The sequence below is a fragment of the Dicentrarchus labrax genome, unplaced genomic scaffold, assembly GCF_905237075.1.
Source record: "Dicentrarchus labrax unplaced genomic scaffold, dlabrax2021, whole genome shotgun sequence".
Taxonomy (NCBI): domain Eukaryota; kingdom Metazoa; phylum Chordata; class Actinopteri; family Moronidae; genus Dicentrarchus; species Dicentrarchus labrax.
In genome coordinates, this window is record NW_026136703.1 from 24,747,688 (window position 1) to 24,760,581 (window position 12,894).

The 12,894-nt window shown below is 39.1% G+C and overlaps 1 protein-coding gene across 1 annotated transcript in view; it reads right to left on the bottom strand.

The window, feature by feature from the left end:
• Positions 1 to 12,894, bottom strand: part of syne2b (spectrin repeat containing, nuclear envelope 2b) — a 148,697-nt gene that overhangs the window by 121,333 nt on the left and 14,470 nt on the right. Inside the window, exons 3-10 of the mRNA XM_051396226.1 lie at positions 9,376 to 9,437; positions 6,486 to 6,581; positions 6,319 to 6,396; positions 5,979 to 6,071; positions 5,322 to 5,524; positions 3,919 to 4,118; positions 2,489 to 2,589; positions 1,418 to 1,507 (exon numbers count right to left, since the gene is read on the bottom strand). Of these exons, the coding sequence (XP_051252186.1) occupies positions 1,418 to 1,507; positions 2,489 to 2,589; positions 3,919 to 4,118; positions 5,322 to 5,524; positions 5,979 to 6,071; positions 6,319 to 6,396; positions 6,486 to 6,581; positions 9,376 to 9,437 (923 nt within the window). The remainder of the gene's footprint in view (positions 1 to 1,417; positions 1,508 to 2,488; positions 2,590 to 3,918; positions 4,119 to 5,321; positions 5,525 to 5,978; positions 6,072 to 6,318; positions 6,397 to 6,485; positions 6,582 to 9,375; positions 9,438 to 12,894) is intronic.

The window sequence follows — 12,894 nt, forward strand, 5'->3', positions numbered from 1 at the left end:
TAAGCAAAAAGCTTTCCCACAAGGCACCCTCACCAGTCATGAGATACTTTACACAAAACAGAATGAAGTTGCCAAAATGTGTTGTGCTTGCAAGCCTGTGCACAGCAGAGTACCAAGCCCATACAGAGGTTTGTTTTGGCCACAAAGTTGCTTTTTTAATCATAAGAACATGGTAACATGCACAACCTCTGTCCTGTAAATGTGGATGTCTATGGCATGTATATACTGCATAAAGAATGCAGTTTGTAGAAGCATTAAGGTTTATTATTTTGTGCATTTTATGCAGAACAAGAGTGGATATTATTTTCAGATGGAGAATGTTTTCCAGACTCTAATTCCTGTGTGCTCCACCCTGCACTGTATCTTGCACAATCATTGCAGGATTATTCCCAAATTCTAAAGTTAAAACCTCTTGGGGGGGGGAGTAACAAGATAAAAGGTGGATTAAAGACTCCAAGACGCCAGCAGCCACATCCAGCATGCTGATATCTTGTCAGAAACCAAAGCTGACAGCTGTTTGGTCCACTGTGGCTGATCAGTCATGAGTTCTGTGGCAGGCGATACCAGCAGGATCTCAGTGGAAGAAATAGCTGCGCTGCAGTCGCCCCGTGAGCGCTTTATTCATCTCATGGGAGGCAGAGAAACACACCCTCACTGTGGCTTTGGAATCCTTCCCGGAGAACAGGGCAAACTAGTTTAATTCTGCATGAACAGTCCTGCTTTTAACTACCATATGATTTGAAGTTAATCTTGGCTCTTTGCGACTGACTTTTTTATTTGAGTAGCTGCAGTGCCATCCCAATAAACAACTTTCGTGGCATGTTTTCACAAGGTATAATTGTCAGCAATACAATCTAAAGTTATTTGTGGTTGCTACAAAGGTTTAATGTGGCTGATTTACGCCATGTGACACAGCAGTAATGATTCTGACTGATTGCAAACCAGCAAGCCAGAGGGTTTCCAAATACTGCATGAATGGAGAAAAAGCATGAAGCAGTGACAGGGGGGTGTGGCACTGACGGAGATATAGTAGATTCAGACAAACGTCCAAAAAATAGAATGGATATGGGTGTTTTTGAAGTGTTTATATTTTTGGAAACTTGCGTGTAAGGCAGTCATTTTGTTTATGTACTATTCAACTATTGATTTTTTATTAATTTAAATAATTCTTTATTCATTTTTAACTGTTACTGTACAGTTATTTATTCCCTAGACCATCAAAAACGGTTGATGCAGATTATATCTTCAACAAGTGTTAGTATCTAAAAAACGTTATTTCATAAGGAGATTTATGCACACATTTATGATTTAATCTATGGTTGCACTGAATGTATTGCAAGGTGCTGTAACTGGAAGGTAAGGAGGTGGATGAAAGCTGAGAAATGACGCAGAGGTGGGTCGTGGCGGTCAGGTGTACCTGACGCAGAGGTGAAGCAGAAACAGCAGGAGTGTAATGAACAGGCAGGTTGATAGGAGAAGGACTTTTAGGAAGATTCAGGTATTGTGTCTGGGAGGAAAAAAGGAAGGAAAGAGGGAGGAGAGAAAACAAGAGGAAGAAATGTGAGAAATCCAGAGCAAAAAGCAAAATATTTCAGTGAAAAGGTGGTTGGAAGTGGCAGAGATACAGTACTTCTTAACATTGATGGTCAGTATAAGCAAATTGAATACAGCTTGGAAACAGCTGAAACACTGAATAAACAAATGTTCACTGCAAACTGCAAATATTCCAGACTGATCTCTAAGAGGGCTGATAACTTATCACAGATATATACAGAATGTTTATGCATATCTTCTGCATTTATACCAGTGTTTACAAGAGTTTTTGGCATGTGAGCTGACAGAGAAGCATCACAGCCGAGCAAATACATTTAACAGATACAATGCATTTTATTGTTCTACTGGTAGAAATACCCTGCCTCTGGTTTACATCTCAACAACAACTCTTTGATGGCCAGATTCAAAGGACTCCTGCAACATTATGCACACATAACTGTCTTTGTAATCAAATATTGATTTTGGCATCAGCGCAAAATCATCAGTCAGACTCTTGCAGACACACAGATTGGAGCAGTTAAAAGAGAAAGAACACTAAGCATTGACTTGAAGGTTAAAAACATCTAGATATTATGGGCAAAAATGGGCAAAGTCAGGATGAAATATAAAACTATTTTAGTTGTCTGTTGCTTTTCTACCAGACTTTGCCTGATTTAAACCTTAATGTCTAGCCTTTTTTTAACCTGCAAATCCCCATATCAGTGCTTACTGAGCAGTTTGGATGAGAGAGCTCAGCTGTATCCCAACTGTTGACACTGAACTGCAGTGCAGCTGAAAACACATTTTTGCCTTTTTTTGCTGCAGCAGGGACACCCCAGCTGAAAACATCTTGAGCAGAATCCTAACCTCTGTCTGCAGAACCAGGAGCCACACTGACATTAAAACCTTTCCGCAAACGCTGCTGCAGTGCAAAATACAAGTGAGTGATACAGACCTGCATTTCTTCCTCTGGCACTGGCAGGTCTCTGGAGTACTGCAGGAACTGAGCCACGTAGGTCATGATGGACTTCTCATCGGGGTCTCGAACGTCCACATCTGCATCAACATCACAATCCTCCATGATCAGTCTCACACCACAACACCGCCGTCCAAGGTTTAGACTAACACATGAGTAAGCAGGTGGAGTTTAATGCTGGAATCTGAGGAATGGAGGTGTAACTTTTCTGCCTCTTTCAAACATCCGGATGATAAAAGTCTGCTAATGAACTAACAGGCAGAGCAGAGTGAAACAAGTGAAGGTTTTATATGAGGCTGAAGTAAACAAGCAGCAAGTGAGTCAGCAGACTGTCAGATCGTCATCCCACTCGCCCTGAGGCTCACTGGATATGGCACAGCACTCAGCTACACTATGCCCACATTCACAAAGATTCACATGGCACCACATTAATTACTGCTACACCAGTATGTCAGTGAGATACAGAGAAATCTGATTAATCATATTTGGAAAAGAGTGTTTGGTTGTTTGTCACACACCAAAAGGCACTTTTACCAAAAGGGACTTTCATGAAGACTAGCAGAAGTAAAGACATAAAAAAGAAGTTGGATCCATGTGATTGTGTTGGTAAACTGAGAGTGTTTTCGCAGAGCTCCTGCATCGGCATAAATGTGCAATTAAAGGGAAAAAAAGAGAGCGATCACCTCCTCTTGATGGTTACTGAACTTGCAGTGCTGGAAATTGAGTCTTTTTAACAATCATGCATATATATAAAAATGTGTTCAACCTCCAAAGACATTTTTACATCTAAACATCCAAGTCATCTAAAGAAATGTGTTTATTCATATCTTAAAAACGGTCAAATATAAAATATTAGTAGTTATTGATCATTATTGCAGTTGTTGTTATTACAATTGAAGGACCAGTGTGTAGAATTTAGTGCCATCTAGCGGTGAAGTTGCAGATTGCAACAAACTGAACACTGCTTGCATCTATATTGAAGACCTGGGAATGAGAACAGGCTGTGTAGAAGAATCTATGGCTATTGATTTGGGTATTAGTCCTTGATTTACGTGCTTCTACCATGGGCAAGTAGGCTAAGTATTTAAATTGTTTCCTCTTGTCTGTCTAGGTCTAGTGACAGTGAACTTTACATTTTTGAATTCTCTAACATCACTAGCATGTGTTAATATCAGTTCATTCATATCTTTAGAGTTATGTGTCATAGCAAACCTGAACAGTGTAAACAGAATATTCATGACAAACCCACGTGAAGATTGCAAATGGATATGATTGCATATTAGGGAAACAAATAGATACTGGAATTATCACACAGACTCCAATGGCTGACTGTGACAACACATTGCCTTGTAATGACTATACAAGCTCCTGCTGCATGCTCACTGGTTTCTGAAAGCTGAATTACTCACCGTCGGGATCCAGCAGTCTGGGGATCCTCAGCTCTCTCTCTGCGATGCAGAAGGCCTCCTCCAGGTTCTGCTTGTTGCTTCTGGTTCTGGCTTTGGACAGATCCACCAGGTCAGGCCGCAGAGCGTACAGGATTGCCAGGAAGACCACTCCACTCCTCCAGCTAGCTTTGAAGTCTTTAACATTTAATGTACATCCAGCTCTGAGGGAGACAAATCATTTTATTACTATTATAATTTACAGGTCATTCATATTGCAGTTATTAGCATGTACTGCTGTCTTGAACTGGGTCTATAGGGGCTTTAGGATCAAGAACAGGCAAAAAGAAACAGTAAAATGCTAAGATTACAAATAATAATGTAAGCCAAGATCCAGAAGACAATGAACAAACAGAAGGAGGTAAAAAATATTTATAAGAAAAGTAAAAACCAACCAGTATTGAAGTTAAGTAAAAAAAACTACTTTAACTGCAAAACATCAGGGACAAAATCAATGGGACCCCATGTTTGCCACTCATATGAAAGGATATTTTTAAAATGTGCATATTATTATTTGTTTGATAGATTTTAGTATAAAAAATAAATACTGATAAATATGTTAAATTTATCAATGTTTTCATATAATTCTTCAAAATTAGTTTATGGGCTATGGGCATCTATACATACTATATGCTGTGTACTACAGTGAAACAAAAAAATGCTATTAGTGCCGATGTATACATGAATCTGGCGACCGTGTTCTGCCATCTAGTGGCGTCGCCATTACTGCGGTGGTAGGTTGTAGTAACTCTGTGACAGTACCATGGGTAGTCTGACTGAAGACGTCAGGCTCCCTCAGTTACTGAATACGGTACTTCACATGGATAGCAATTTTAGTATTATCAAAATTTTACATTTTAGACATTTGTTACAACAAGAGCCAGCACGTCCAGACAATCTATGTAAAGTTGAAGGTTGCCAGTACTGTTGGAGCAGCTGATAACTGCACAGCTTCTTTTATACTTCCTAGACATAGCTCTAAAAGTAACGTTATATAGAAAGTAAAGAGAAAAGAAGAAAGTTGTACACTTCTTGCATTCGAGCTCTTTACTTCCGGTACTTTCCCAGATTTCGTGTATATAGGAATGTATTTTAACTGATTTTGGCAGGCAAAGCATCTAAATGCCTAGAGCTCAGACAGTAAAACCCCGATCAGGTTTTGTTCTTCTGCCCAGACCTGGAAATGACCAAGAGGTCCCTGTGTGAGGATATATCACTCCTGACATCACATACTTGGCTCACAATAGAAGAGTTGCACCAATTAGGCTTTGACAAGCCAATATATCAATGCAACTCATTATAAACCATACACAACACACTGAGATGTAGCTTTGTTCATTGATAGCACTCAGTTGACCAGTGCTTACTTGTGGCACTGTTCCCGGACCCAGAGCAGCAGGGCCTTCTTGGCAGAAACCCTGAAACGGTTGTGGAGCGGGGAGCCTCTGGGAGGAACAGGACTACTGCTGGCTGAGCGGCTCGACAGGGTGGAGCGCGAGTCCAGGCTGGTCAAAGACTCCATGGAGGACTGACGGGAGCTGAACGAGAGGCCGCTGGCCAACTCCTCGATCTGAGAAAACCACCAGCACATGGTTTCTGTTTAACATTTCAGCCATTTATATTTGGAAACTTTTTAATCAGTTTACTCAGTTAAAAAGGAGCAAAGCAACAGGAAAAAAATGTACAACACAAGCAAGATAAAGGAAGGGAAAACATTTAAAACCCAGGGAATAAGAAACTTTTACACTACATCAGAATCCAGTGGGACATCCCTTGGCTTATAAAACATGTTTTTGTGTTGTTAAGCTTGAATGAATGTGTTTAATTTTAGCACTCCAATTATTTCTCTGCTCCAGTGATTTAGTCTGATTGTTGGTTGATAGTGAAGTACAGAAAATAAGAGAAAAAGCTGTTCTCATTCGGAGGGACAGAGTTCAGAGTGGAAAAATTAACCAATAAGAAAACATGAAACGACAGACACAGACACAAACGAAAATATATGAAAGTAAACATATTAAACTCACATGATACTGCAGAATGATTGTCCATATAAGGCCCAGGATGATGGACGGTTTACCGTCAATAATGTCGGGAATGTTTATGTTGACGAGTTTGATCTGAGGAGAATAAAGGAAATCTTTCAAACGCGCACAAAGTCCCAATTCATACGACACGAAGCAAATAAACTCTCATAGAAATTTAATAATCTCATTATTTCCTTTAAACAATGCCAAAATCAGACGGATGGTGCAGCAGTTACGCACTATCCCTCTGGGTTTAACAATATGAGTAGTAAAGTTCTCAATATATAGGCGATTGTATTTGTCTGACAGTTAATTAAAAGGCTCCTTTAGTGTCATTTACCGATTTCTGCTTTAGAAAGGAAAGGGCTTTCTCAATGTTGCTCCTGTGCTGAAACATTCCTCTGCCTCTCTCCCGACTCTGCAAGAGAGAGTCGGTCAGTCGGTTCAATAAAATGGTCAGCTGTCAGTTGGAGAACATGTTAAGTGCTGAACTGAGAGGGGACTCACAAGGCGCTGGCTGCTCATCACCTCCAGCAGGTCCAACAGTTTGGAGCCGTCACGGAAATCATTGAACAGATCCACGACCATGCACGGTGGCCTCCGCTGTCAAAACACACACATTTTATTTCATTTACATTTACATTTGTGGCTTTAAAACACTCAGAGATGATAGCTTAACCAAGGCATTAACATCTTTTCTGTTAGCAGTCATGTTCTCTACATTTGTTACAAAGTTACAATTGCTCTACAAACTTTTTGTTTTAAAATGAGGAAACTAAAATCTGAAAACGAGCTGTTGTCCTACTAGCATTTCTGTTTTCTTTTTATATAAAAAAAAAAAAAAAGGAAAGCAGGCTGTTTTCATTATAAAATCCAAAACAGAAAAAATGGAAAATGGGCCATTTATTGTTTTCTGTTTTGTTTATTTTCAAACTGAAAAAAAACAGAAATACGACCATTTATAAATCAGGGTAACAAAACAGATGGAATTTTGATTCAGTTTTTATTTTCAAAACAAAAGAAATGGAAAACGGGGGGGGGACAAAATTTCCCGATTTTGGTTTTTGCATTTCAGTACAAAAACTGACCAGAATATTCATCTTTTTTGTCAAATAAGCCAATTTTAGTTTCCAATTTTGGGACAATGCTGCTCAAATAACGAGAAAACTTTCCCATCACTTATTCAAATATGTACCAAAACATCTTAGTGGGGTATGTTCGTAAATTGTCTCACATAATCTGTTAGACAAATTAATGTGGTTGAAATGTTTCAAATACTCGGAATAAACTATCTGTGGGTGGACTGTCCAAATAAAGTGTTGCCGTAGTGTTAAGAATGTGTTTCTGACAGAAATCGATGAAGCGTGCAACTTTGGAATTTTCCATCTTTATGTAGCTTGAGCTAAAGGATGACTCCTTGTGATGTCCAAACAAAATCGATTAGTTCAACTTTACAACACGCGGTGGTCGAGCTCAAAACAAGGCCGTCTGTTAGTTTCTGAGAAGCGGACATTCTTGGGATGGGAAATCATCTCCAGATAATGATGATAATTGTAGTTGTACTGTTTGCATCTGACAGGACAGAAATTAATGTTTTGATGCTCGTCAGCCTTTATTAGACAAATATAATTGATTATTTAAACCACTCTGTCCCAACTCAGGACGACACTTACTAATCCACCCCGATAGTCCTCTCTGTATTTCCTGTGATACTACTGGTACTCATTTTCTAAGCAATTCATGTCGTGTTTACGATGATTCAAGCTTTATAATGACGTAGAGCTATTCATTTTTTTATTATATGGTAAATATATTTGTTCAAAGGTCCAATGTGTAGCATTCAGGAGGATCTGTTGTCAGAAATGGAATATGATATTTATGGGTATGTTTACACTAGTATATAATCACCTGAATATAGGAATCGTTTTCATTACCTTAGAATGAACCTATCTTATCTACAGACGCCACAGGTTGCCTTCCACCTACAAACCAAACACTGGCTGTAGATTTTTGTAGGGTTTTTTTGCAGGCCTCAAAGCCTGTTCTCATTCCCAGCTCAAACACATTGACAGAAGACAGAAAGAAGTTGCTGTTGCAATGTGAGCTCTAACGTGAACAACCACCAACGGATTAACAATCATCCCCACCATTCCTTTTATTGGCCAAGTCCAGCACAAGTCCTGAGCTGGGGGCACGTCCGGTAGGCGGATTGAGGGGGTGTGGAGGGCGGAGGGAAGGGGGAGGGTGGTGGCCGTCTGTTGCTGTCTGTCTGTGTGCTGTGAACCTTGCTCCTCAATGCTATATTTATGGACACACGGTTCCCCACCTCCACCCCACTGTCCTCCACTGTCACATTCACAGCTGACCTCCACCATGAGGCAGACAGAGAGCGAACAATCTGCTGCTGACTCATGTTTGGAGGCAGTTTGAGAGCAAGACAGCGACCTTTTGCAACAACGCTGTCTCGCAAAGGTCTTTTACCAAATTCAGGTCATGTTGGATTTCCTGTAAACACAAGCTGCTAACAGGAAAAAGCTCTCTAAGGGTAATTAAAAGTAGGATGTGGTCATGTTTTATGCAGTTTGGATTTTGATTATTTCTGCTCATTGATTTATTTTGGTTTTCCTGGGGTCTGATTATTAAATGGCTCACAGACTGATAACAATGTGCCAAAACACCCTGGGTGGTGTCTTAAGAATAGATGCTAAGTAGTTTAGGGGAAGTTAATAAGAAATGAAATTGTGATGTTTTTCCCCCAATATGTGCACATACAATTTTCATATAGCTCACTGAGAGCTTAATTAACTGAATTTCTTGATTTTCCCTTAAGATATAAAAAAAATGTGACTGACTGGAAAAGGACAAGAATAACAGGATGTAAAGGGTTAAAAGGGTTCATAGAAATGCAAAACACAGACACTGAAAGTTGCCCTTTGCTGTCAGAGAAGATACGTTGTTGTGTTGTTTTTGTGCATACAGTGTCTTAGCCTAACCTATTTGCTGTGAGTGGCTTCAGTAATGTCAGATGCACCATCTTTTTATAAACTATTTTTTATATTAAGGGAATATGTGTGAACAGGAGTTGTGTTCCATCAACTCAAGCCCTCACATGTTCCTGCTCACCTGCATTTTGTTATTAAGCTGCATCAACTTAGCTTAGGGAAGGGAAAATACAGTGTATTAATGACTTTACATGACTGGATAAAACAAACTTATCCGGGAGGGTAAGCTGGGTCATTTCAGCAGTAATGAAGTAAACATTAAACTAGCTGTATGCGTTGAGATAAAAAGACTAAAATTTCATTTCATTTAGGTTGAGGATTGTTTTTATTCATAGCCAAAATTTACACCAGTAAGTCTAAACTAATAATGCAGATCATTAAATGTCATGGCTCACCTTTGCCAGCTGAGCATTGACCCAGTTGGTGAAGGTCTTCTTCTGAATCTGTTCTTGTTCCACTGTTGAAGAAGAAGAAACACACAATGCCAAGTTTAACTTATATCCTCAACAGTAAATCACACAGTTAGTGCAGATTTAAATCATAGGCATTAAGGTCACGATGCTATAAAGAACTGTTTATACTGAGTGCAACAGTGAAGTAGTCTCAGTTTCTTTGATTGCTGGTATTATTAGCAACAGTGTGTGTATCTCTCACTGGCAAAGACAGCAGTCCACTGCAGGCACCATGAGACTGAAGTACATTGGACAACACTGTCCTCTCCAGAAAAATGACAGAAAAGGTAATTTTTACAAGTAGCTAGTAACTGACACCAGGGTTTATATCATGTCTTGTATAGTTGTTATTAATTTACTTTTAAGAAGAAAATGTTCTATTCTGGGAACCAGGACTGGTGGAAATCAGACAAATTCCCACCAGTCCTGGATCCAGCTGGACCAAACATAGTGGTACGATAACTGTGCAGAGGAGTGAGACCTTACTGACTATTGAGGCATGTTCTTAAACAATAAAGATGGCTGCCACTTATGTTATTATTTTTGCTAGAAACTTCCTAATTTGTCTGAGAACCTATGAACTTGAACCAGAAACAGTAAAAAGTGTAACAAAAGGTTTATGTGGTGGTAAAACATGTTTCCTTTGGAGGGCAACACATCAAGGTACAACTCAAACTGCTCCCAGGATAGTTTCCAAGTATTGAAGCACTAATCAAAGCACACTTTATGTAACCTGTACCTGTTTACTTGAGTCAACTGAAGGCTTTAAAATAGTTTCAATTTGTTCAGTTAAATCCTAAAGGTACCATTTCACAAACAGTAGGCAGTTTTGTACACTGATTGTGAAATTAGCCGGGTGTTTAAACCTACAATAATCGGCCTTTTAAAAGCATGTAATTACTGTAGCTAACCTCCAGGGGTTTGGCCAATCACTTTGGAAAACCTCTGGGCATAATGATCACAAACACAACTATTCGGTCTTTGTGTTGCCCGAACAAGCAAAGAGCCTCAGTGCGTGTTAATAATGAAAGGCCACAGAAAATACTTCAGCACAAACAGAGCTGCGAGCAAGCAATCTGCGAATAAAATGCAAACATCCCACATAGATATTCTTTAAGAAATCTATACATTTCTCTGGTCTGTATTTGAGTTCTGGTTTGGAGTAATATTTGTCTTACATACATCTATACATTTGCAAGAACATTTTAAAGGACCAATGTGTACGCCCTCACCTCACGCTACCGTTCCAAGTATGTAGGGGACACTACGTTGGCCACAAAACTCGCAAAAAAACATGAAAAATCTAAATCCAGTGTTTGGTTTGTCCAGAAACATGCCAGTTCAACATTAGATAAAAACAGATCATTCTAAGGTACTGAAAACAAGATTCTTATTTTCAGGTGATTACACACTAACGAAAACATACCTATCAATATTATATTCCATTTCTGCCAATAGATCCTCCTACATGTTACACACCCTTAAAGTAGATTTGAAATATAACTAACTATAAATGCAGTTCGACACAGAGGAGCTGCAAACATACTGACTTCAAATTCCCTGCAAGTGCATGTCTCAGAATAAGACATTTAATATATTTCTACCAACATATTGAAATGCATTTAAATATATTGTTGACACATTTAAAATACTTTTAAAATGCATTTATAAAAACATGTAAAGTGGGTTCCTTTTACATGCTGAATGCATTTTGAAATATACATTGTACTGTTGTAGCTGCCACCTGTGAATCTGTGGAATTGTATGAATGTAAAGGAGAGAGCAGACGCACATCAGTGAAGAAGAGTATCAGTCATCTTCATTTGAGATAGAATTTCTTGATTACCTTTAAGGAAAGTTGTAATGTACAAGACTCACATAATGCAAACACTATAGTAACAGCAGACCTGGTCAGTTAATTGTCCAACACTCACCACTGTAAAGCTCAACGAAGTCATTCAGGTCAGTGACAGTATGAAGAGTCTCACATACAATCCAGTCCTCAATCTCCATTGTCCTCATAAAATCAACTCTAACTCAATAAACATCTCAGTCAGAGTTTGCCTAAACTTCCAGTTTCTCCACTATTGGTCTATACTACATCAAGATTCCTTTTCTTAAACTACAAATAACATTAAGCTGGTAATCACCCTGTCTGATTGTAACAAAAATGGTTGTAAAACTTTAAATAAAAACCAACCCCAGTTATGAGGCACAAGCTATGAAAGTTTTTCAAAACTGCCTCATTTTTTAGATCATTAATACTTTAACTATGATCAAGTTTCTCCGTGTCTTTGTTCCCTACAGCAGATAAAGGCGACTGGTCCTTTCTCGTCTGTGCTCAGCTCCAGCTCTCCTTCAGGCTGCCTCTGAGATTCGTTAATGGACAGCTTACAGGCTATTTTCTATCTTAATATGTTTAACAGCAGGCCACCTCTGGCTGCAGTTCACTTGCAGTCTAATCTTAATTATGGGGAGCCCCTACGATGACTCAGACATCTTATTATAACTAATCTGGTATCATCAAACAAAGATAATGGGAGCTGGGGAAGGGGGTTGGTTTTCTTTTAGCAACTTGACCCTCTGAGTTGTTTTAACATCTGGATAGAAGCACTGCTGATCACTAATCTTCAAACCAACAAAAAATAAGAAACCTATAGTCTCAAGAGTTCCTGTGCTGGCAGGTGGAGAGGACGAAGAAACCGGAGAGTTCTGATACACTTGGGAGTTTGCCAGAAGAATTATTTTAAACAAACCCGTTTGGTCACTGAAGCCACGGTGCTTTCAAGTCCGTTCCAGAGTTCTCAGCAGCCCCTGAAATGAATCCCTGCTACCTCAATTGCAGGAAACACAAACAGTGACCACTTATAGAAGTCACTAAATCTTATGGATTTTCACTTTCAATTGATCACGTTACCCAAGAAATATTAATTTAATACATGTATATTTTAAACAGAGCTGAAACATTTGGATATAAACGTTCTGGATATAAAAGTACAGTTTATGGTCATGGTGGTAGAACAGTTAAAAAAAAGTCAAATAAAATCCACTCAAAAGCAATATGTACTAATCACAAAACCAAATATATTCAAAACAATGGTGAAAAGTGACTGAAACCAATTGACATAATAGATGAAAGGGATTCAGTCACTTATATAAGTGATTATAAAAGTGGGCGGTAACTATTCTGCTCGACTGATGGCTTTCAGGCGATGGGGTGAAGAGCGTCTTCTGGCGTGAGTCTCTGAATCATGCAAAGATAATAACTTGGCCAACACATGGTTAATTTATGTAGCTTTCAACTGAGAGCTGATGTTCCTTTACCTCAACTAACAAAGACGTGCACAATGCCGGGCTAAAGTTGTCCGAGCAACAGCCCATTTGCCCCCTTTGGCTGAGCTGCACCTCTTGTAGCTGCATTAATACGAATAGCTTAAGTCAGACCAAATGAAATCCCCATAT